General features: G+C 37.9%; 1 protein-coding gene across 1 annotated transcript in view; it reads right to left on the bottom strand.

Annotated features, from left to right (window-relative positions):
- The window catches only part of LOC146614813 (ephrin-A2-like), a 55,342-nt gene extending 30,449 nt beyond the window's left edge, over nt 1-24,893 (bottom strand). The window contains exon 1 of the mRNA XM_085375653.1: nt 24,733-24,893. Within this exon, the coding sequence (XP_085231779.1) occupies nt 24,733-24,893 (161 nt within the window). The remainder of the gene's footprint in view (nt 1-24,732) is intronic.
- Nucleotides 24,894-25,971: the final 1,078 nt, after the last annotated feature.

The following is a 25,971-nucleotide window of genomic DNA, read 5'->3' as shown; positions in this document are numbered from 1 at the left end:
CACCGCTGTGCTGACACCCATTAAAACAAACAAACAAACAAACAAAAAAAAAAACTGTCTGATCAAACAACTCCACTGGAGTCCGAGCAAATCTGAAAAGGAAAAAACAAACAAACAAACAAAAAAACAAAACAAAACCCTGACCTGTCAACAAAGCCAAAATAAGTTTAACATTTTCTCCAAAAGACAGCAGAGGGTAAAGATCCTGGAGAGGCCTGAGCGCCCAGAAACAAACAAAATAAATCATCTATCACAGATCAAAAGGTTGACGAAAAGTCGCAAAGTGGTTTAGTGAATAATAAACCACAGATGCATCCAGAGGAAACACTAATGAACCACACTGATCAAAAATAACTAGTTCTTTTTGCAGCTTCTTAAGTTTAACAGAAGTCAATAATACGTCAAGTACTGCCTTTCTTTTTTTTTAAATATATGACTTTTTTTTCAGGAAACAACTTCACCCACTCTAGAAAAACTTCCAACTATCAACAAAAAAAACTATTAAAACATGTTTGTTGCATTTACCACTAATAGATAATTATGGGATGCATCCACGTATCTCTATAGTGTCTAAAAAAAATCCAGACTTTTTGTTTAAACATTAAAACTTTTTCTCAGATTATAAATACTAAGTGTTCCTGCTGTGCATCTAGAAGCAGACACTATATTCAAAGTTTTACATTAACTGGTTTCATAAAGCACCTTAAAACATCTGCTGGTGTAACTGGCAGTTTGTGCATAACACTGAATTGAAATAAATAAATAAATAAATAAATATTCTCTTAAATCAATACAAAACTGCCTCCATTGAAACTTTATAACTTCATCACAAAAATCTATTAATATCCATTATTACAATAAATAAAATAGCTATTATGCTGAGTCATGAAGTAAACCATACAAAACAATACATATGGCAGCAGGACGGTTGTGTGGTGATTAGTGCTAATTCATGATAAAAAGACCCTCAGTTGGAATTCACTGGGTAGGCGGAGATTTTCTGTGTGCAGTTTGAACCCACACAGACATCTGCAGGACATGCAAAGGCATGCATGGGGTGAGGTTAATCGGCAATATATACAAATGGTGGTGGTGGGTGTGTATGTGTGGGGAGGGGGGGGAGGGGGGGTTACAGCCAATAACCCTATCTCCTCCCTATCAGCCTATCACAGCAGGTTTACCATCAGACAAAGTCAACAAACCATGCATTTAACTTTTGCAGCACGTGGCAGACACCAGCTCTGATGCATAGCAATTTAATAAGATGGTGGAACAACTCACCTCTGTAGGTATAGAGTATTTCTAGCATTTTTTTAAATATATAATTTGACACAATTTTCACTCTGATCACGGTCATCCTGCCCATGCAGTGTGATCTCCACTGTAATGGGATTACAAGCGCTAAAAAGTCAGATTCTCATTTGACATTTCTTTATTTGTGCCACAGACTGTTTCAAGACATAGTGCTAAAAACCAGAGAGAGAAGATAAAATGTTCTCCCTGCTTCATTCTGGTCACAATCTTCATCATCACCTCAGTACATACATCTGTTATTGCAGATGGCTGTTACTCTTATCTTCTACCATGGTTGAAGCAGTGGTTGTTTTTGTAAAGATGATGCTGTGCATTATACCCCCACTTTGGCATCATCTGTTCTAGGGACACTGGGCCTCATTTACTAACAGTATGTAAACAAAAATGTTTTGTATAAATTGTGTATATAAACATTTCACACAAAATTCCCTGATTTATGTATTTTTATACCTGAATTTGTTCATACTTTAATAACAAATTTAAAGGCCTCTCTGACCATTATTACAAACAAATGTAAGTCGGGCTGCCTTAAGAAATTAAAAACACAAGTTTATAAAATGAATAGGCCTACTCCTACTACAGCTACCACTACTGTTGTTGTTGTTGTTGCTGTTATTATTATTATTATAATTATTATATTATATTGTCTTTATTATATTTATGGTTTTCCAAAACACCATAAACCAAAAGATGTTCAGAATTTACACAAAAATGCATGTAAGGAAAAAGAAATACTATCACTACGAGAGAGGCCACCCTGAGAAGAAAGCGAATTTGTGCTGCTTGCATGTGTAATAGGGCTGCAACGACTCATCTAGTATTTAGAATAATTCGATTACAAAAAATTGTCGACACAAAATGATGCCTTTGATGCTTCATTTAATGCACGGTTCTGTCACCATGAAAACACAAACCTGAACGTTTCAGCCGAAACATTGTTTAGACCCACACAGTTTTAAACAAAAACCGTGTTAAGAGAAGAGCAGCAGTGATGATGAGGCTAGCACAGTTTAACATGGAGCCGGATTCGGTTTAGACACTGCAAAGAGCGAAGAGGCGATGCCGTTACCAAGATGTTGAGCAAGACGGTAAGCTTTGGATGCTAGAAAAAAAGAGCAGCGCTGTTCCTGTAACCACCATTAAAACCTTTAATGGAAACCCATACAAACAAACAAACAAACAAACAAACAAACAAACAAAAAAAAAAAAAAAAAAAAAACCCAAAAAACAGAGTTCTTCATCAAACCACCTGATCAACAAAACTGCGCAGCTCCATCCACCACCAATTGTTTTACACAGCAAAAAAAATCTGCAGTAGCCCTTCAGAATCATGAAAATATGCAGACGAACTGTTAACTGTTAACAGCCATACATGAAAGCATACCTGCAGCAAGCAGGGACGAGTCTACAGGGGGGCACGAGGTGTGCTGCACCATATTTATTTCAACCTTTTCATAACTTCTTGATGCATGCTCAATCTTCCAGCTAAGTAAATCCCAAAAAGTTGAGTCTGTTCATCTAAACTTAGCGTTTTCAGTGGGAGAAACATTGAGTCACTCATCCAAATCTCAGCTGACTGCAAGTTTCCCCAACCTTTTAAGCATACATTTGCATAATGACTGACACTGTGGGCTGTGAGGTCAAAAGGGAAAGACCATGTCAGAATTGAGGAGGGGGCCGAAGGTTACATCTTTCACCATCTTACAATGCTGTGATAGCAGCCATTCCCCAACTCTCTGTGAACAGTACCCATGGCCATTGATCAGTAGTCATGACAATTTGGATATAAATGATCAAGAAACTGACATCACTTTTAGCAGGTCTCTTTTCATCATGAGTGACTTGGAAAATTCAGTCAGTCTTGAATATTTTTGGATTGTTTTTATACTCTTGCATACTAACACATAACTACATAACTTTCCCAAAATCACTTGAATAAAAATAGAATAAGAAATGGAAAAGAATGAGAATAAATAAATACAATAGTTTTGTTTTATAGACAATACACAACTACAAACTTTTGTTGTGATTTGATGTTATATAAATAAAATTGAAATGGAAAAAAAAAGCTCAATTACCTCATTCTCACCCAAAAATTCTAAAGATCTGCAAAAAATTATTAATCAGTTAAAGCTTTGTACCTCTTTACTCAAATCCCATTATGACCAAACTGTTCAAACATGCATCTCACCGTTTTAGAACTTATTTAGTAAATATTACTCTGTTTCTCCCTGATGTACTGTAATCACACCACTACTCAAAAAAAAAAAAAAAAAAAAAAAAAAAAAACTTAGACCCCTTGTTAACTAATATTTCTAAAACAATTCCTAATCTTTCATTCCTCAAAAATGATTAGAAAAAAAAACATGTTTACAAACAAATGAAAGAACATCTTTGATCCCACAGTCTTCCTGATAAGTACCAATCAGGATTTAGAACTGGCCATAGCACAGAAAGAGCTTTTACTCAAGTCCTTAAGATCAACATTGACTCGCAGAGTTTCAGTTTTAGTTCTTCTTGGTCTCATTGCACTCAACACTTCTGATCGAGACATTCATCGTAAGCTTAGTGACTCAGCTGGTTTAACCAGTGTTGGGAAGGTTACTTTTAAAATGTATTCCACTACAGATTACAGAGTACAAAATACATTTTGGGCCATGTAACGTATACGTAACCGTTACGTTCCTCAGTGAGAGTAATGTATTCTGAATACTTTGGGTTACTTAATATATTATCATGCTTTGTACAACTACATGAATGTGCTATTGCTGTGTTATTTATTTCTTTTACTGAAGGTTATTCACCATACCAATACCAACTAGATTTTTAAATCTTAATATAAAGTGAGTAACAGTAGGGTGGACATTAGGTAAGGCTGCACTTTTTGCAGCGATCTCATATAGAAAACTATTCCACGCAAATATAAAACAGGTCCGCGGCTCCGAACCGTAAAGGCATAAAACCGTAAAGAGACCTCTGGCTAATACGTCGGGTTCCGTGTCGGGCTCGTAGCCGAAAACTAACTTTACTTTGTCTGGGTCAACTTTGTACATATATATATTATATATTTACATGCTTCTTTAATTTAAAGGAGTACAGCCACTGGCGTGGACACCAAAAATATAGAATTCATAGCCTTATGAAACAGGAAAATACCGCCGTGCAATCCATTCATTTCAACAAAGTAACCGTATTCTGAATACCACCTTTTAAAACGGTAACTGTAACGGAATACGGTTACTCATATTTTGTATTTTAAATACGTAACGGTGGTTCATGTATTCTGTTACTCCCCAACACTGGGTTTAACAGGTGAGGTTTGGTCCATTCCTCTTTAACCTTGTCATCCTCCTAATCGGTACTGTTATAAAGAATCATATCCAACCAGACCTGCAGATCTTTGACCTTTCCTGTTCTTTGGAACAAGCTGCTTGCTGACCTGAGATCAATTACATCTGTGCATAGATTCAAAAACAGAGTCAAAGCCATTATATTTACCTAAGCTTACACTTAGGTTCTGTTTAATAATTCTTTTTTTGGTTGCCCTCACTGCCTCAAGGCATTGTAAACCTGCATAGGTTTTTATGATTTTATCTTCTGTGTTTGGCAAATAGCATTGTAACCTTTCCCGGACTGATAGGCAACAACAATTCCCTAATTTAAGGTTATTGCTGATGTCTTTCTTCCTGACATTGTGTTAAACACTTGAATGCTCCAGACCAGCAAATTGCCAGATCTTCTGCTGATAATCAGTTATTCAGGTGTATTTGATTAGCAGGACCCGGCTGCAATTTACCCTTCTGTAGGTTAGCTTTTCATTAATATTTCTCACATTAATGTCTGCTCTAGTTTATTTCTAATGCATTTATGGAAGTGTGTAGGTTGTGATAAATCTAAGACCCTGTGGTTGACTATGTGTCTGTATGCTGGAACATGTATACTTATCTTTACAATGTGGCTTTCATTCAAAATGTGAATCACTTTGTAAATGTCTCTTTTTGTGATCAGCTCTGATGATGTCAAGTTTTGTTGTTCATCTGAGGTTATATTTACCTAATTTTATTTAATTTAAACCTGCTTAGGACCAGATTATTTTATCATGTCCTGATACATCATTTAAAGAGAGTGAACTTTCTCTTTATCACTTTCATTTGACTGTATGCTGAGTTTTCAGTGTCATGAAGGTGAAGGCAGCTCTTTTTCCTTTTTACCTGCAGTGATACAGATGCTGCATAGGTCCATTGTGCTGAACAGAGAGCTGAGCATAAAAGTGAAGCTGTTGATTTACCTCTCTGTTTGAGACAGGGTCATTCAGGAGGCACTCAGAATAGAGCCACAGATCCTCCACATCTCGGTGACACAGGTTCGGGCATTTCACCCAAAACATGCTGAAGAGAATTACATCTCTCAGATGGCCTGGAAATGCCTCGGTGCTCCCTGGATGAACTGGAGGGAGGTCTGGGCTTCTTTGCTTAGGCTGCTGCCTCTATGACAGGGCCCCATATAAGTGGCAGAGCATGGACCAACAGAACAGACAAGTAAACTTTAACTTTCTATTAAAGAAATACATTTTGTGTCACAGAAAATGTATAAATGTTTTTATACATGATCTAAATAGGTCTTCAGCATTGTACAATATAAAGCGCCTTGAGGCAACTTTTGTTGTGATTTGGCACTATATAAATAAAATTGAATTGAATTGAACATTGGTGGAATTGCAATTAATAGAGCTCATATAAGGTTGAGAAAGTTGATAATTACTCTTGTGATACTCATTACTTATGACTGGGGTTTTAGGTTCTGTCAAGTCGGACAACACAAAGAAAGCCTGGCCATGTTGAACTCGTTTCATAGAACATATGCCTTGAGTCCCGATGACATGTAGAAAACACAGCCTCTCTCTCTCTCTCTCTCTCTCTCTCTCTCTCTCTCTCTCTCTCTCTCTCTCTCTCTCTCTCTCTCTCTCTCTCTCTCTCTCTCTCTCTCTCTCTCTCTCTCTCTCTCTCTCACACTCACATACATGGACACACACACACACTCACACACACACGCACACTCAGAATGTTTCCTGCTCTGATTGGTCTGCTTTCAATGATTCATGAGTCATCTCTGAGCAGGAATTCCAGATCATTCATAATGAATAACAGCAAACATTAAAGAAGGTTTCTGCTCTGTCTCGAACTCACAAAGCTCTGAAGAAATACTAAAATAACACAAATAGTGACCTGAGAGACCAAAGAACATGTTGCAAGAAAACACTGGGAGAAAAGGAGAGCTCAGACTGTTTGGCTGCAACCAATTAAACCAATTTGTTTGACTGAGTAAACTGGACAGTGAGTAGACCAATAGATAAAACTACATAGAGCCAATCAAAACTCGTTACACTGATTCTACTACACAGAACCAGTGTGTAGTGGTAGCTATTGCTAGCATTGGTTGAGAACGTTTTTCTTTTTTTCCTAGTGTATCTATTAAATAGAAAATACAGAAAATAGTTTTTATAATAGGGTTTTTTGAATAGTGTTTTTTTTTTATCATCAAAATAGTAAATCTTAACTAAAACCAAGATTAGTATTTCAATTTCTCTTTTTTATATAAGCATCTGCTCTGTTAAAATGATAGCTAACATGCAACTAACATTTCCTGTATCAAATATCACTGGAGAGAGTCCACTGTGGATCATGCTTGTGACAACTCATGGAAAGAAAAAAATAAATAATGGGACACAGCAAGGGAGTGCAGCAAGAAATATGGTTGACAGAGATATACCTCAAGAGATAGACTACTTATGAACTATTCATAAAATTGTCTGTATAGGTTCTCAGTCATCCAGGTCACGGTAGTTTAAGGAGCTTGGAAAAAGCGAATGGATTTCTTTAATTTAAAGGAGTACAGACGCTTTCTTTCCAAGCTCCTTAGACTATTCATAAAATCAGTCCAACAATTGATCATGTTTAATTACAGCATATAAACTTGTTATTGTGGTTACATAGCCTTAGAAAAGAGGACAACTCAACAATGCATCATTTGTTTACTCTGATATGTAAACACCGCACTAACACTGATTACAACTACACAGAATCAGTTGAGTCCAGCCAGCTGCGTGCATGAACACGCATCGACAAAAAGACGCATAAGAGTGAAACAACATAAAACCATCCTACTGATATAAAAACACATTGTTGTGATCTCTTCCTCAGATCACCTGGTCTAAAATAGGTTAATTTAACCTAGTTACTATGGTGATTTCCCCTGGTTAACGATGTTGTGTGTGCACAGATCATTTCTGTATCAGAGCACACGTAGGCTAAAATACAGTAAAGCAAAGCTTTGATTTATGGGAATATTTGGGACTGTACCTCTCTTGGTGTGATGACCAGGATGCTCATTCTTAGGAAGACTAATAAAAATCCTGAATTTTCTCCATAGTTTGTGTTATTGTGATTTGAACATCTAGGTCATAGAAAAGCGTTTGTATTTAAAACATCCTTAAATGGGACACTGGGATTATTTTGCATTGGCTGAAACCCTGATGTTAATTTGCATTTATTGTTTGCAACATGGAGAAGGACTCAAAATAAGAAGGAAATGAAAAAAAGATTTATTTTAGGGGTTAAAAACTATACAAAATTTAAAGTTTAAATAAATAATACAATTCAGATTTTTTTAGAGGATATTACAGTTATTACCATTTTCAGATGTTATAAAGTGAAGTCATTCGGGGATAATACAAATGATTTGCAAGAGTAGTGAATAGATTTAAATAACTGTCTTGTGGAGGTAATTTGCAGTTTTCTGGTAGAGGTTACAGTAATGGGCACAGACAGTTGTCTTTATGCTCACCATTAAGTTAGTTTGATCAGTTTGTCATCAAGTGGAATTTAAGCTTTAGGTGCTCTTCAGTATCTCTTCTAAAACTCCACCTTCATGCTGTAAGTAAGATAAGATAACATTACAGATCTTGAAGAATTCACTTGGCAAAATCCATAAACAGTAGCACATTAGCTGATTTCAACCTGCCCAAAAAAAGAATACAAGGGAATTTGGGAGTAATTTTGAGACAAGCCATTTCCCCCCACTGCACTGCTACACACGATGTTGGGGATTCCCTTAAGTAATTCCCCTAATTTTTAACTTGTAATTGTGATTTCTTACTTAAGTTTCAGTTCTTCTGACTTTCTGCCAGAGTTCCTTCTAAAATGTAAATATAGGAACTGAATCCTGAAGCTAAATGAAATATGCTTATTCGTAAAACTTTTTTCACTGAACAAGTTGTTTGCGGCAATGCTAAATGGTGTCAGTGGAAAATAATAAAAATGAAGAGTTGGAGGAGGCTGGATCCAGACTGGCCAGAGATAAACTCAAAGACATTAATTAACGTTCAAGACAGCTAAAAGATATAGAAGGAGAAGGATGGAAAGTTATACATGAAAATTAAGAGAAATTCTGTGTAAAAACAAAACAAAACAACAAAACAAAAAAAAACCCGATTTAGATATCTCCCCATCCCCCAACCTACCGCCTTCATTCTACCCACCCTGCTGTTAAAATTCAAATGCTCCTCATTAAAATCCACCTTCGGATCCATGTCAAACAGAGATCAAGAAAGTAAAACATATCTGCTCTATGCTGGTTCCCACTGTTGCAGAGGTTTTCGATTACAGTACTTTCTGAATTGAATGTGATCCTTTAAAAAATCTGAAATTAAAATCGATGTTTGAGCTTTTAATGTGAAATAGAAAAGAACCATACTTGGAAATCATGTTCGTCAATGAGAAAGTCAATAAATTTGAAAAGTGACAATTTGCTAAAATGGTAAATGGACTGGTTCTTATAAAGTGCTTTTCTACTCTAAGGACTCAAAGCGCTTTTTACAACTTGCCTGGTTCAACCATTCACACGAGTACTTTTTCTACGTGCTTTCTATCTAACATCCACAGACATTTATGCTCTGATGGATACATCTTGCACTAGGATATATGATATAAGGATATATATCTATATATTAAAAAAAAACAAAAAAACACTCCTTACTCGCACTGCGGGCAGTCGTTATCATTCAAGCTCAGGTCCTCTACCAGAGGCCTGGGAGATTAAGGGTCCTGCTCAGTATCTTTGATGTTCCTAAGACTGCATTTTTCCAGACAGGGATCTCAGATGTTGTTCTTGGGAGCTGCTGGAGTCACTCACCTAGGTTGGGGTTTCTACGCCGAGTGCTCCAATTATCACTGAGACGAGTGATGCCTTCACCCTACACATCTTCACAGCATCTTCCCTCAGCCCCTGGTACTTCTCGAGCTTCTCGTTTTACCTTTTCCTGATGTTGCTATCACTTGGTATCGCTACATCTATCAATATGGCTTCCTCTACTTGTCCACCATGACTATGTTTGGCTGGTTAGCCATCACAGTTTGTCTGTCTGTATCTGAAAGTCACACAGGATCTTAGCTTGGTCATTGGCAACCACCCTAGGGGGCGGGTCCTGTTTGGATTTACTTTCCCCAAGTGGACCATTATGATTTTTGCTATACTGGTCCCCTTAGTAGTCATAGTTTATTAGATTTTTATAAGGTTTTTTCAGTTATTACAACCAGAATAGACAGGACTGGGGACTGTAAAGAGAAAGAAAAATGAAGGGAAACAGTAGGGAAACCACAGAAACAACCAACATATGCAAAAGTAACAGTGAATAATAAATATTAAATGTTACTGAGTAGCACACAGTACTAATAATACATGACATGTGCATCATGCACAGATGCACCTGTTTGTACACCTGTGTGAACACTTGTGTGCACACCTGTGTCTGTGAGTGCGCTTGTGTGTAAATAACTAATAGTGGGTGGACCATAGCCTCCCAGGACATGAAGCAGGCATGGTAGACACCCAGCTCCCAGACATCTGAGAGCCCCCGGACGGTTACCCAGCAGCCATAAGGCCAGAGGGGGCCGCAGCAACGAGCCCACAGGCTCCACCGGCAAACAGCTATGCTAGATCAGAACCACATCTACACGATCACACACATAGGCGCTCAGCGTCAGCACATCCACTACAGCCTCACAGCGCACACAGACATGTAGGACACATGCGCAAAAGTGCATACACGCTTCCTCGTTAACTATACTTACATAATTTAAGAATACATTAAATTATGTATACTTAACAAAGAGTTCTGTATTGTAAGTGTATATGGCCCCTCATTCTTTCATGCTTTTTTAGTGACTCTCTGAAGACCTAGATTGCTCACTTTGAACTGGATGAAGAAATCGACAAGCTCGATACAGCAGTTGGCAGTCCACAAATATAGTTAAACAGCACATGAGCGATTTTGGACTTTGCGATGCGTGGCATTCCCTTCATCGAAACCGTAAGGACCTTGGGACTTCCAGGTCACACTCAGAACAAATGTTCCTGTATTCTATGCCAGCCACTTAGTTATATTACTCCATGGATGCCCAGCCAGCTAGTATCTTGTGCCCCACTATTATATTGTGGACCATAATATTCTATTAGAGCGATTAGAGCATGCTGTAGGTATTACAGGTACTGCGCTGCAGTGGTTTGATTCATATCTATGTAATAGGCTCTAATTTGTTCATGTAAATGGAGTACATGTTCCACAGGGTTCTGTGCTAGGACAAATTGTGTTTACATTATACATGCTTTCCTTAGGCAGTATCATCAGAAGGCACAGCATACATTTTCATTGGTATGCAGATGACACACAACTTAATCCATCCATGAAGCCAGATAACACACACCAGTTAGTTATACTGCAGGAATGTCTTCAAGATATAAAGATCTGGATTACAGGATATGTCCTGCAATGCACATATTCAAAAAATATGTAGGACTGCTTTCTTACATTTGCACAACATCTCTAAAATCAGAAATATCTTGTCTCAGAGTGACGCTGAAAAACTAGTTCATGCACTTATTACTTCTAGGCTGGACTACTGTTATTATCAGGATGTCCCAAAACTCCCTGAAAAGCCTCCAGTTAATCCAAAATGCTGCAGCACGACTACTGACAGGGACTGGAAAGAGGGTGCATTTGGCTTCCCTTCATTATCAAACTATATCCTAAATATATCCTATCCTATAAAAAATAAATAAATTTGATTTTCTAAGATAAATGTGAAAACAACACACTTGACTGTTTGTTCAACATATATTGCATTATTTTTGATCAAGCAAAATTTAACTCAATTTTCAATTGACTTTTATTTAGTGCAAAATCACAACAGTCACCTTATGACTCTTTAGACTGCAAGATAAACGCTTACAATAATACTGGGAGAAACCTCCTTTAAATGGCAAGAAGCCTTTGGCAGAACCAGGCTCAGGGAGGAGCAGCTATCTACCACGACCAGTTCGGGGGGGGGGGGAAACAAGACAAAAGACATGCAGTGAAATTAAATTCACTGGTCACTTGATTTTACACCAAGTGATCACGCTGGTTTTACACAGTTTTCTTTGCAACCTCTGCAACAGTCATGACCAGCAAGTCAGATCTAGTCAGAGCTCAATAATTAAAAAAAAAACCATTACATTTTTAATACATTTGGAGCAAGCTTTTGATTAATTTGTACTTAATTTGTGCTGCTGCTTTTTAAAACAAAAACATATCCTAATATCTGGCTTTGACTGCGGGGTGATGGATATTACTCCAGAAGAAAAAAAAACCCCAAGAGCTCACCCTCGGGCCAAATTAGGGTGAGCTCTGATGAGAAGGATTTTAAATTTGATACTAGATTTTACAGGGAGCGATTTCTGTCATTACGCTTGCTGAGTCACTTTGAATCAACTAATGGCTTTTCAAGGAGTTTTTACGGCAGCCTGATGATAATGAATTACAACCAAAAAATAAATACATGAACTAGCTTTTTCAGCATCACTCTGATACAAGATGTTTTTAACTTTAGGGATTTTGTGCAAATGAAAAAAGCAGTTCTACTATTTGTTTAATATGCACACTGAAGATATATTTTGGTCAAAAACAACTCCAAGATTTCTCACAGTGTTACTGGAGGCCAACATAATGCCATCAAGAGTAATTATCAGGTTTTACACCATGTTTCTAAGATTTTTAGGGCCAAGTACAATAACCTCAGTTTTATCTGAATGTAGAAGCAAGAAATTACAGGTCATCCAGGTCTTTATGTCTTTAAGACATTACTGCATTTTAACCAGTTGGTGTGTGTTATCTGGCTTCATGGATGGATAAAGTTGTGTCATCTGCATATTGGTGAAATTGTATGCTATACCTTCTAATGCTGCCCAAGGGAAGCATGTATGATCTTAACAGAACTGGTCATAGCACTGTGTGCACTGTGTAAATAGGGGGTCCTCTTTACACACTAACAAATTGCCATCTATTTGACAGATACAGTATAATTTGAATCACATCTTTGCAGTACCGTTAATACCCACAGCATGCTCTAATCTCTGTAATAAAATATTTTGGTCAACAGTGGGGAATGTTGCACTAATGTCTTACAGGGCAATTAACACTTGAAATTAACACTTGCATGAAACTGGGGTTTGCGCTGCATTATTTTGGTTAGCAAGACTGCAGCCTCATGCTTCTCTTGGAGTCTGCTGATTTTTGAGCTACATAGGCTACGTTCACACTGCAGGTCTTAATGCTCAATTCCGATTTTTTGATCAAATCCGATTTTTTTGTCTGCTTGTTCACACTACAAATAAAATGTGACAGCAAACGCGTTCTAGTGTGAACGCTCAAAGCGGCCCACATGCGCAAAAGAAGACGTCACACACAACGCGCTCTGTATAGACCCAGACCAAACAGTATTGTTTGACTGATGGCCCTTAATATAAAGACTTGTTTCGGACTTTACGTTTCCAAATTTTGCTTTAAGTTATAAAGTTATTTTGTTATTTACAAATGGCCTAATAATGATGCTTATTGCTGTTTTAGAGGAGCGCTGCTTCAAAGGATAGTTGCAGATTTCTGTCAGAATCTGCAGATTATACAGTACAAATAAAATGTTCACGTTTGTCCAACGTTGTCTTCCCAACAGTTTCACTAACATCTACACGGGATGGCCAGTAAGCGTCCTCGGGCGCTTCTCCGGTGCTGTTAATTGGCGTCTGTCTTGTAGTCAGTGACGTAAAAGACGGATTTAATGCGACATGACTGTTCAAACAGCAGTCGCTTTCTAAAACATCAGATATGTATCAGATTCAGTACCACATACGAAAGTGACCCAGATCGGATTTGAAAATATCAGATTTGTGCCGTTCACACTGTCATACCATGATCGGATATGGGTCGCATAGGGTCAAAAAAGTCGGATTTGATGCGCTTTCGCCTGCAGTGTGAACGTAGCCTACTTCACACTCTCTCTTTATTGAAGTGAACTAGCTGCCTTTTTGCAAACAAATTAAAATGCATTGTTAGTAAAGTATAATTATAAATAAATATAAATTATATAAATATAATAAAGTGAAATTACAGAATCACAATATCAAATCTAGCCTATAAAACAACCTACAAAATGTCAGCCATCTAAATCCACTTGTTATATTTTACTGCTGAGATCCAGTGCAACTCCTTTCCTCCTCCCTGTTTAGGATTTCTATGACTGCAGTAACAGAAATCACTTATCCCAGCTGTCCTGAAGTACAAATTAATCTTAAAGACTGGAACACAGCAACTATTACTAATGAACATTGATTTTACTGCACCTTTACATTTTTTATCAGTTAATATAGATGATAATCTTGAGCTCATATAGCATTCATGCATTCTTCATGCAAGGCAAACAACAAGCAGTTTTTATTCCAGCAATGTGTTGTTCAGAATTCAGCTGTGAGTTTAACAAACTTTTGTTAAAAATTCTAAATATGTCAACAGGTTATGGCACGAAATAGAAAATGCAGTTACAATTCAAAATTTACTTGATCAATGCATCTTTGTTTATTATGTCTATTGTTTTCACGTATGGTCACATAGTCTGTTGCAATGAATTATGGGACGGCGTGTTGTCCTCCTCTTTCATAAAGGATGGTCCAGTGTATCCTATGCTAAAGGAAGCACTGAAGCTCCTTTCCTTAGCATTTGGAGAAGAGCTCTTATTATGGCCGGCACACAGATACATCTGGGTCATGTCTCTCAACCTTCCTAAGCAAAACTGACTATTAAAGCGCGCCCTCAGCCTTCCTCGTGAGGCGCATGTCCTTCCCTCACACTGTGTGTTCTCGTGTTTTACTTGTAATTTTCTTTTACTTCTTTTCCCCTGGCCTGGATTTTTTGAGTCAGCAAAATAAGCAATAAAACCGCCTACTTTAGTTAATTCTTTTGACTCTTAGTTGTGCTATTGGGTCATATCATACTTGCAACATAGCCAAACCTGACATGGAGATAAATACAAATGAAAGCTATTGCAATAACTTGAATTCTCAACTGACGTTTTAAAGGAGGATTTATTTTTTACTTTATCAAAATCAAATGTAGTTTTATTTTTGAATTTATGAGCATCTGCCAGGCTAGGGAAAATCATTTGAACTATTTATTTGGAAATATTTAGAGAAATTCTTCAGCTCAAAAATATTTTGTACTATTGGATTTACAGAAACAATTTCTGCATTACACCGCAGACCCCTATCCAAGTCTATACAAATGCCAGATTTTCTCTCTTTGGAGTAGTCATTCATGTTTCATTTGATTTTATAGAAATATTTTTTAAGATTATTTTTAATGGTAGTAGTGATTAGATTTTCCTATCCAACAGATATCAAGCGGCGGCCTGTTCTTTCACTAAAATGAAACACAGTACAATATAAAAGTAGATAATCCTCAACGAGCCGAACGAGAGACTGATGCCAAGGAATTCTTCCTTCAGTAAGAAACAATCCTATGCTACCTGATGATTTTTCATTTGTTTAAAATAAGAACTTTTTTGGTATCCTGACTGGTAAAAACACAAGATTGGATTTTCTTCTCTTGTAAATGCTCATACACAAAGACAGAATGTGTAAATCATGTTACAGGATAGGACTCTCATCCACCGAGTCATCCTCCAGAAACCGAGATGAAACTCATCTGCTTCTTAAAAAAAATTTTCTACAACCCATTTGCTGTTAAGTAATGATGCAATTAAAGCCAAAATCTTCAGTTTTGGTTGCTCGTCTCCTGATCTGAACCTGATCCACAGTTTTTCTGCTGCTTTTCAGTGTAAATTTAATCAGCAACAGTGAAAGGTTGCAGCTCTTCACCCACAACCTTGTTTCTTTTTTTCCCAAGCCAGGACTTCAAAGTTACCCTGGTGCGTGTGTGTGTGTGTGTGTGTGTGTGTGTGTGTGTGTGTGTGTGTGCACAGATCCTATGAAATATGGGTCAGACATTAAAATGCATGAGCTGGGAGCAGAAAGCATGATGAAGTGCTGAGACACAAAGAGGATAGAATGTAAAAATAACTGGAGGAGCAGTTGACAGAAGCCTCTCCCTGCTGACGCCACACTACCATGCCATTGGTCCACACAACCAACCAACCAAAAGAGAGAAAAAAAAATTGAGGCATGTTTCCTGCTGCATGGACAGTTGGCAACGCTCTCATCACTGCTGACAGACCTCAACATTAACCTGGAAGAAGTATGCCAATTTCCTGGCATACAAAACAAATGATAATGTTTTTATTATTAGGGCTCCAAACACCAGGCTTTAATCTTTCATGTTGAAATGGTCTAGTTAGACCCCGACGTAGGCTGGGTCTAACTAGTGTCCACTGATGAAATTATAAACTGAGTGTAACTAAAATGTTTAAGTACAACAAATGATTTTTGAGGTAAAATACACATCTGTCTGACAAACAGCAACACAACCCCAACCTTTACTGAAGATGAAAAAATAGAGTACCTATAAAGCGCCAAATGAGACCCATTGTACCGACACCATCTCATTATGTGACATACTTTAGACAGCACCGTGGCTTCAATACTGACCTTTTCAGTGTATTTACATTACGTTTTCTTCACGGACGCCACTTTTTTCACTTAATTTGAATTAGCAAAGCACTTTGCAAAGATAGAATTCTAAATAAACCTGTACTATCAATTTGTCAGTCTCTGTTGTAACATTAAATGTTTCTGCAAGCTGAAACACAGAAGACCAGACTTAAAGCTTAAGCATCCTAGACTCTGAATGTATATGTGTAAATAAAATCTGTCAAATTTTAAAATATTTTACAATTACAGTCTCCATTTCAGAGCCTTGATTTATGCAGAGAACAGAATACGAAGCTTGGTACCTTTGGTAGCATATTGAATATGTCCACATATTCCAGTATTCTGAAGTTTTGGGATTTTATTTTGTTAATTCTAAACCTTTTTAAACCTACACTAATTTTCTAGTGTTCCAAGTAACATGACCCCCACCTGTGTGTCCGGCTGAATTTTGAGGGAATTGTCAAAAACTGAAAACCAAAACATGATCTGCAGATTCCCCGGTTCTATTTTACTGAATTTGTAAAATATGATGAGCTTACTACTGATTAAGAATGTAGTTTGGGGAAGTTTGCAGTTTTACTCATTATGGAAAATATATTTCTGCCGCCGCCCCCCTCCTGGACACTGGGGTAAAGGTAGGGTTGCCAACTCCCTGAAAAATAAATAAGGGACACCTCGTGGCCAGGGCCGGGCGACCCAGTTGTCTTCACCCTTCCCAGTGTGGTGAATTTTCTAGCTCTTTTTTTGTGTGTGAAATTATTTTTTTAACCATTTGACTTGAAGTTGATTTAAGTAGATGCATATTCTATTCTTTGTGATATGAACACATGTGAAACAAATGATCATTTAGCCATTTATTTTTAGCTCAAAATGACAACATTAACACAATAAAACAGGTCTCTTTCTTAAACAGAAGCCTGTCATGCTTAACTTTTGAGAATATAAGTAAATCTTTCTTTAAAAGCACTCTGTCCTGCTTAACTTAAAATAATAGAAAACAATAGAAAGAAAAATATTCTTGTAACAGTGCACATTTAGTGCATTTAGTACAATTGGCTTCAGTTGAGGTATTATTTCAGCTTTTCTAATGCTAATCAGCTGCTCCTGTTTGTAAACCCGCTTGTTCCCATGATTACGCATCATAACTCATCATCATTATTCATCTATGTATTACTTTTATGTATTAGTCATCAATTTGTTGTAATCATCTATCCTTGCAGTTGTTTATTACACAAAATAAATTATATTATCACACTTCTGGCCACATAGCGCTGATATTCACTGCACATGCCCATATTAACGTTTTCCAGCCAGGTGTTTTCCTTTTCCCATTCTTCCCTTTCTCTGAGGGGAACAAACATTGCTGCTCTAATGCTGGGCTCACACTGTGCGATTTTTGGCCCATTTTGAGCCGATTTTTGAGTGATCGGACCGATTTTGGCCTTCATCGTGCGTCGTGTAGTATACGTGGGGTAAAGAGAAGTGATTAACACCTCACGACCAGCTCCCGATCATCAATCGCTCGTGAGGGTCTCACCACAGGCGCTCACACTGCTCACGCGCAAACGTAAACGTTGGTGAAAAAGACGGAGCAGCACGGCTGTGCAGTGTGTGATCTGGACACAAGCGATGGAGGCACAACTTGTAGAACTTTGGAAAGCTCATCCGAGCCTTTTCGATGTGGCATCACAAAATTATCACGACCACAACAACCGTGAAAATAGTTGGATCTACATCGCTGCTCAATCACAGCTGCCTGATCAATGTTTTTCATTAGCAATTTAGCAAAGTTGATGGTGGTGGTGTGTCTGTGTGAGTGAAAGACAGAGAGAGCGAGCGACAGATTTTCTGTTATAACCTTCATGTTATGGAGGCACAGTGTGAGCTCTCAGGTCGCATCAGAGCATCGGGCGGTATAGTGTGAGAGTACATCGTGACATACGAACTTCTAACCCCTGCGAGTCAATCGTGCAGTTTGAGCAGGAGCTGAATAACGTGACTGAAAAAAAATCGCACAGTGTTTGCCCAGCTTTACGTGTACTGTCATCCGAGACTTGCACCGCAGTGTCGGCGTTTGTTCCCCTGTTGGCCATGCTTCTTGTTGTGGTCATCTGTTGTCTTCCGGTATTTTCTCCGCAAGCGACCTTTCCTCGACCAATGAGATGAGCGGTAATCTGAATTGTCATACTCGAATTGTCATAAGTGTGCTGTCAGCTCATTGGTCACAAAGCAGGAGAGGGGCTGGGAATTATGTTTTCAAACAAAGTGTTAATTCCATAAACATTTATAGACTACTTTTGATTCTCACTGTATTACGGGACAAAGTGCGTCCCTTATTAGCTCAATACGGGACGTGTGCTTTTGTTTCGAAATACGGGACGATTCCGTATTTTAAGGGACGGTTGGCAACCCTAGGTAAAGGCAACAGCTAGGGGTTAGGGGAGACAAGGAGACGACAAGGGGCTGAGCCTAGACTTAAGTGACAAAAGAAAATGGCTGCTGCAGAAATAAATTTCTGTTTCACTGAACAAAACCTCCCCTTTCTCCTCCACCAGGCAGAGAGAAGGACTAACAGGCAACAACCTAACATGAAAAAATATATGAGGGAGTATTCATGTGAATTAAGGAAAGAAGAACCTTGGTGCTCAGATAATCTATGCCTTTTTTTACTCTAATTGAGCACTGAAAGTGCTTTCCACTAAGGGTGGGCGGTATAAACGGTATAGGCTAGAAACAATATAAATTTGGCCAACGGTAGAGATTTTCACTATACCGCTCTACCGCGATAGCGCATGTTGATGGCGTCATCAAGCTGCGCCTGTTTTGGTCAAAGTTTGGTCCATTTATAGCATCCTGCCATGCAATTGCATTTGTCCCTAACCACCAGAAACCCTCACGTTAACTTTTATCACGTGGAAAAAAGTTAGCATTCATCCTTCAGCTTCACTGTGCTAATGTTATGCTAATGTAGCTGTTTTGCTAGCAATCACGTAGCACAACATTATATACCAGCTAGTCCGACTTCAGTAATCCTACAAAAGTCACCGCTGTTTAGTTTTCTGTCTTCATTTATGTTATTTTTTCAGAAATTTCTCAGTCAGAACATGCTATATCATGTTTAGGTGGAAACTAGCGAGCTAACTTCCTGTTAACTTCTAACTGCGTTGAATTTAATAAATTCTGTTTTCATGGATGCCTGGATGTTAAACTTAATTGTTACACCTGGTAAAGCAGCAACGCTGATTATTTTATTAAAGATGAAAGAATTAAGACAGTTTTTCATTCTCAGTAATGCTGCAGTGTTCGTTTGACTTTGGGACCTGAAGAAGACAGTGTTTAGGACCCAGATTACTTATTACGTTTACTACATAAAATTGGTTCGAGGTCAGAAAGCACAACCAGAATTCATACATAAGGCACACTGTCGATTTTTGAGAAAATTATAGGATTTTAAGTGTGCCTTATATTGTGTAAAGTACGTTATACAGAAGAAAATATATCGCAAATATATCGTTACCGCACATGCTTCAAATTATACCGTGATATGGATTTTAGGCCATATCGCCTATTCACATCAGTATGAGGAGAGAGTGTGGTTACAGAAAACTGCAGCAAATCTACACAAAAGGATTCAGTGAGCTGAGAACACAACAGACCAAAAATTACAACTATTAAGTCAGGTTGAACTAGCATCTAAAGTTTCATAGCAGTTATATTCTATGTTTAACAAGAGGAGCTTGTCTCTCGTCTTATCCAGCAACAACGTTAATGGATTAATCTTTAGATTATTCATTTTTCCTCTTTTAACATATCTTAATTTATAATACTGATTGTACTAAACACCTCATATTAATAATAATTGCCTTTATTTATAATATTTTTATAATAATAAACATAGGCAGCATTTGTGTTATTGATGAGCTTTGGGGATCCTGGTGACTGCACCTCATCAGCTGAATACTGTTGTTGAAAAAGCGTGTACTGATACATTTTTACATTTGTTAAAGAAATGTTTAAAGACCAACATTGCCAATAAGTTACTGCAGCTCAAGTTAATGGTTCAGTATTTTAGTGCTTCTACAGCAATCGAGGTAACTAGCATGATTGACAATGACATTATTTTTGGAGCTTATGATCCTTCACAGGTCAGACTTTCAGAAGTACCCCTCATGTCATATAGACACTATTTAAACACAAGTAGTTGGCCACAGTTCTTGTTCTCTCTCCACATGAAACTATACGACAGTCACCTCTCTGTAACTGAGGTAGAACAGGTCATCTACTACCAGGAAGGTTGGTGGTTCGATCCCTGCATGCCAAATATCCTTGGAAAAGATACTAACTCCAAGTTGCTTTATGCATCTGTAGTTACTATAGCTCTTCACATCATCCTTGTTCTCAAACTCTATAGCAGTACATTCGTCAGGGATCCTCTCAATCTCCTGGACTGTCTTAATCTAGTTAAAAAGCCAACTGCCCTCTTTCCTAGAGCTCTTCACATCACAGGTATGTCATCTGGACCAACTGTCTTTCCACTTCTCTTCATAGCTTCCCTCACTTACTAATTCCATTGTGAGTGTATGGTTGTAATTATGCAAACTGTATCATGATGCCATTTAAAGCAGGTTCTTTATTCTTAAATTTGTTATGTAGCCTGTAAAGGTTGCACAGTGTACAGGTTTATTCAAGAAGGTCACATATGTGGTTTTTTTTTTGTTTTTTTGTTTTTTTTGTGTTTGATCTGAGCCCCCCCTGTCAGAGTTGGTCGCCCATTCACTCCACATGCTCCATTTCTGATTCTGAACTTAGGCCTCTGTCACACAGGCATAGAGGCCAATTGGCGACTGCCTGGCAACTGTTGCTTGCCAAAGAAAAATGAACATTCCCTTGGCTGGTTGTGAGTGGTTAAAAAAAAAAAATAGTCGCTTGGTCAGCTAGAGGACATATCTTCATGATAATACATGAAATGACTCGAGATTCCTCAGTGTTACTGGAGGCCAAAGTAATCTCACTTAAAGTCAGTATCTAGTTAGATACCTAGTTAGATACCATGTTTAAGGCCCAAGTACAATATTCTCAGTTTTTTCTGATTTTAGAAGCAGGGAATTTGAGGTCATCCAGGTCTTAAGGTAGATAATAAATGTGACGTCGTCAGACTGCATGCCACCAACTGACTAATCAGTAGCGTCACTCGATGAGTCATGAGAGCTGAAGTGAAAGGACATTTTTGAAACCCGGCATTGAGGGAAATGGCTACAAAAAGCCCACAGTTGTCCCCAAGTCTGACAAAAAGTCACAGACTGAGCAGCAGGTATGTCGTCGCCTCGACGTCCACTTTTGTTTTAGTGTTCGTGTTGCATACTAATTACACCACGGGACGTTCGGCAAGTGTTATTTGATGAAAAAATTTTACTTATCAGTTGACAAAAAAGCATTTGATTATTTCGATCAGTTTTTAGCCAGTAAAGACTGAATATTGCAGTATTCCAGCCTCTCAGATGACACAATTTCCTGTTTTTCTTTGTTCTCCTGTCTTTGTGTCATGTAATTGTAAACTGAATATTTGTGATTTTGGAATTGTGAATGGATGAAAAGACATCAACAAGGTTGCACTGGACATTTATTGTTTTGATGTTTAATTTACAAAAAATTGAAAGAAAAACCAAAACGGAGATTAATAACGTGAACTGTTAATAAATTACTAGTACAAATGTTAGCACACATGTTCCTCTGATTACCTTAGCAAATGAATGTCAGATTTTCTGGAAGGACAGAAAATATGACTTAATCTTCTAAAAAACTAAAAGTTTGATAACGAATGATATTTGGAGATGAAAACACTTCGTTATCAATAACCAAAAGAGCCAAGAGAGGAAATGCTGAGGAATATTTTCTTATTTTTTCCTATAAAATTGTGGAAATTTCTCAAACATTTTCAGATTCTTGCCCCCCAAGATGTGGAACTTTTGGGGATGTCTTTTCAAAAAAACTGAACAAAAGCCTTGATGTCATTCTTGGCTCAGCAAAGCTGCGATTCCCCAAAACATGCCAGAATATCAACTCTGGCAAAATTTCAATCACATCTGGAACATGTGGGAAAAGTGCACATATTTGTACATGTAATAAATTCCCTTCTACAAAGAAAGAAGTGAAGGCGTTTTGTTCTGTAATTTTCCATCGTCACTGAAATCTTTCTCTGCAGTGTGAACACGCCATATTGTCATTGGCCAACCTTGTCTCCTAGATGTCATGTTTACTGTTACACCTCAACTGTTTAAGTGATATTTAGATCAAAGTTAAATTCACAGAACTGTACACTTTGAGACCTTTCAAATTAAAGGAATCACTTAAAATATTTTGGTATTCAAGTGAAAGCATAAATTATAATAAACTGGCCAAACTGGAATATTACTCCTCAATTATTAGAGGAATATTATAAGGACACTAAAGCGCAGATCATGCACTTGGAAACCTGAGATATGGTCCTCCAGATGCAAACAGCATGTGCATATGGAAACATGTTATGAGGCTGGAATCTAAGAGCTTTTCCTGCTACAGGCTCTCTTTGAGAACTGAAATGTGAGACATGTTTCCTCTTCAATAACATTTCTGTTCAGCATCTCTTAAACTCTTCATTTTTTAATTTACAAAAGTAAAATCTGAACATTTTTCTTTCTCTTACACCTCAAAATGAAAATAAATCCCTAAAATATTACAATGATTTGCGAACACTGCACGTTGCTATTGCTTTGTTCAGATACCATTTAGCCAATCAGAAGACAGAATGGACAGTCATCAATGCTCTGCTGCCAGGCACATAATACACCTAAGTCTTGAAAATGTTACTGAAAAACAACTTGAGAAATTATTCCACAGTTAGTCAAATCAGGGTCAGTTTTACCACTCTGGACATTTAACACATTCATTTAGGATGTCTGTTTCTTTTCTTTGTCTGTATTTTGTGGTAACTGCAGTTATTTCTAACATTAAGGTTATGTGACCTTTCTCAGAGAAAGACATTTCACTGTCTGCAACTTTCATTTTAAGTTATTCAGTCCATATATTTTTTTCAAAACTTTAAATTATATAACAAATTTACTTTCCCCAAACGTAATTTTTGTACAACCATCAGTGAAAAGCACATTAAGATTTGAGTTCACATGTAATTTCGTGTGTGAAAGCAAAAACATCAAAGGAGATGAAAATAGAAACTGTGATTATTTAGACTTTTATTTAGATCAAAATTGTTTTTGACACAGGCAGACTTTTATAATACCCCTATCATTACTCACATCTTTAAAACAAAATTGTGACCAAAATTTCAGTTTTTTGATTATCGTGTTTACTGTAATCCAATATTTGGATTACAAGGTGTCAACTTTAACTTGTCAACCGCAAAGCTGCAGTGGATTCTCTTGTTTCTCTTGTCTTGTTTTTCATTGAGGAATGACTGATTGAAAAAAAAAAAAGTTATACTGACAACAATTATCATGAATCATGTTGTTAATAAATGTCAGAAAATGTTTAAAGCATTTCATATGTTCAGATATTTTGTCCAACCAACTGCTGAAAAGCGAAAGAGATCTAAGGAGGTCTGTATAATCCTGCAGAAGAAAAGATCACAGCTAACAAAACAGCTGCTGATTACACAGCAGAACACAGAACACATCTTGTTATTGCAGAGTCAAATGGTTTGATTCCTCTGTAAACTAAATATTGAAAAAACCAAAACAAAGAAATTTAGAGACCCCTTGAACCGAGAATAGCTTTCACTGGCATTTTATTTTATTACGTTTTTTTCTTTGAGGTTGCTGACATTGCGGCAACAAAATTTATATTAAGCTCCATGGACAGTCGTTAGAAATTACATGTGCACATTCTACAAAATTCCTTTAGTTTATCAGCTCAGCCTTCACTCTCGGCATACACGAATTATTTGATATATATTTTATGTAGCTCATTTGGCATTGTGCTCTCTGTCAGAAGACTGGGAGAATGGATGTTGGATGACGGTAGTATGGATGTTGAAAGCGCACCTGCGGTTTATTTATTAAAAATCTTGATCTACTGAACAGTGTCATTTGTTTGAGACAAATTTTACGGTTCTAACCGTTTTGCTCCCTTTTGACAAACGTTTCTGTTACAGCCCCAGAAAGTTTTCAGATGCGGATAATGGACTCACTTTCTGGCTGTGTGACCTCGGACAGTTCAACATGCAGCCCTGCCATGCTGCTGCTACTCGCTTTCATTAACAAAGCTAACATTTGTTAGCTTTGTTAACATAAGCGTTTTGTTTTGTTTGCTTTTTACAAACTATGTCCACCGACTGCGCAAAGGATCATTATAATATTGAGTCCCATTTATTTCCCCTCCTTTAATGATGATTTCTGGCACTTCCCGTGTTCTACTCAATACCCACTCTGTGTAAAAGCCCAGTCTGGGTCTTACCTAGGGTTGGAGCTGTTCCAGTAGACCGCGTACCGGTCGGAGTTCATGCGATCAGTGGTAACGGCGGAACAGATTTGGAGTAGCAGACCGAGCAACATCAGCGGCGGCCGCCCCGAGCGCTCCATGTGCAGCGGCGCTGCACGCTGCGCCCAAGCGAACATCCGCGTCTCTTCTTTGAGCTCTGAGCGCACTGAGACCCGCAGAGAGAATTCCCCGAACCAGGGTTTTCAAGGAAAAGCAAAGAGAATTTGTGCACTTTATATCCACGTAAGATCAATACTCAATATTCACTGGCTGCATATTCCCGCTCTCAAAGCTTTAACTGAATTTATTTCCAAGAAAACAAACTGATAATAATCCATTTCATATTGATATGCGACGACATCAACTGCCTCTTGTTTGAGGAAGAAAAAAAAATGTCCACGGCTAAAGCTTGACCGCAAAAGCCGTTAAACTGTCCCAAATTCGGGTCCAATGGGACAAACTGTCCCAAAGTTTCATTTTCACTCAAACAGAACCAAATGAGCATCACACCAGGGCAGCGTCCACACAGCCAATCAGTCCATATACGTCTTGCTCTCCAGCTTTCTGCCTGGAACTCAGTCCCACTTTATTGCGCAGTGCACAAGTCTGGAGAGTCTGCTCACTCCCCGGAGTTCTCATTAAGGATTCATGCCTTTTTTGCGTCTTTTATGTAATGCTGAATACTTTTACAGTCTGCTGCTGTCTAACAAACTTTGAAATATGACAGAGGAGCTGCTCATCCACTTTTCCCTTTGCAAAGACCTCACTAGTTTTCTAGGTTTGTTTGGAGCTGCTTTAAGTTAAAGACCTCGCCGTCAATCCGCAGTAGAACTGGACCCGCTCTTTCTCGTCAAAGAAAACTTTTCGAGGTAAGCGCTCTTCTTTCGCTCTCTCCACAGTGAGCCGTGTCGAACGGTTTGGACCAGACACAAAAAGAACAAAGCAGCGAAAATTTAGACGAACCAGCAGGAGGAGCGTTCGGTTTGGTTACCGGGGCTCAACTACTAACTGTTATTCGGAATGACTCCCAGAGGGCGGAGCTTCTGCTTCACAGCGTTCTCCTACTCACAGCTCACTCTTTCATTGGTTCGGTCATAAAATGCTGCATTGATATCTGAGACAGTGTTTGAACATGATGCTCTAAAAAACTATTAACGATAAAAATCTGATGTATGTCCAAAGTCAGTGGCATTTGTTTTCTGTCACTGCTTAAAA

The sequence above is a fragment of the Diplotaxodon limnothrissa genome, linkage group LG17 (assembly GCF_057381915.1).
Source record: "Diplotaxodon limnothrissa isolate DT_005_m linkage group LG17, D_limnothrissa_male_GT1.1, whole genome shotgun sequence".
Taxonomy (NCBI): Eukaryota; Metazoa; Chordata; class Actinopteri; order Cichliformes; family Cichlidae; genus Diplotaxodon; species Diplotaxodon limnothrissa.
The sequence above is the reverse complement of the archived record's forward strand: the minus strand, read 5'-3'. Positions and strand labels throughout refer to the sequence as shown.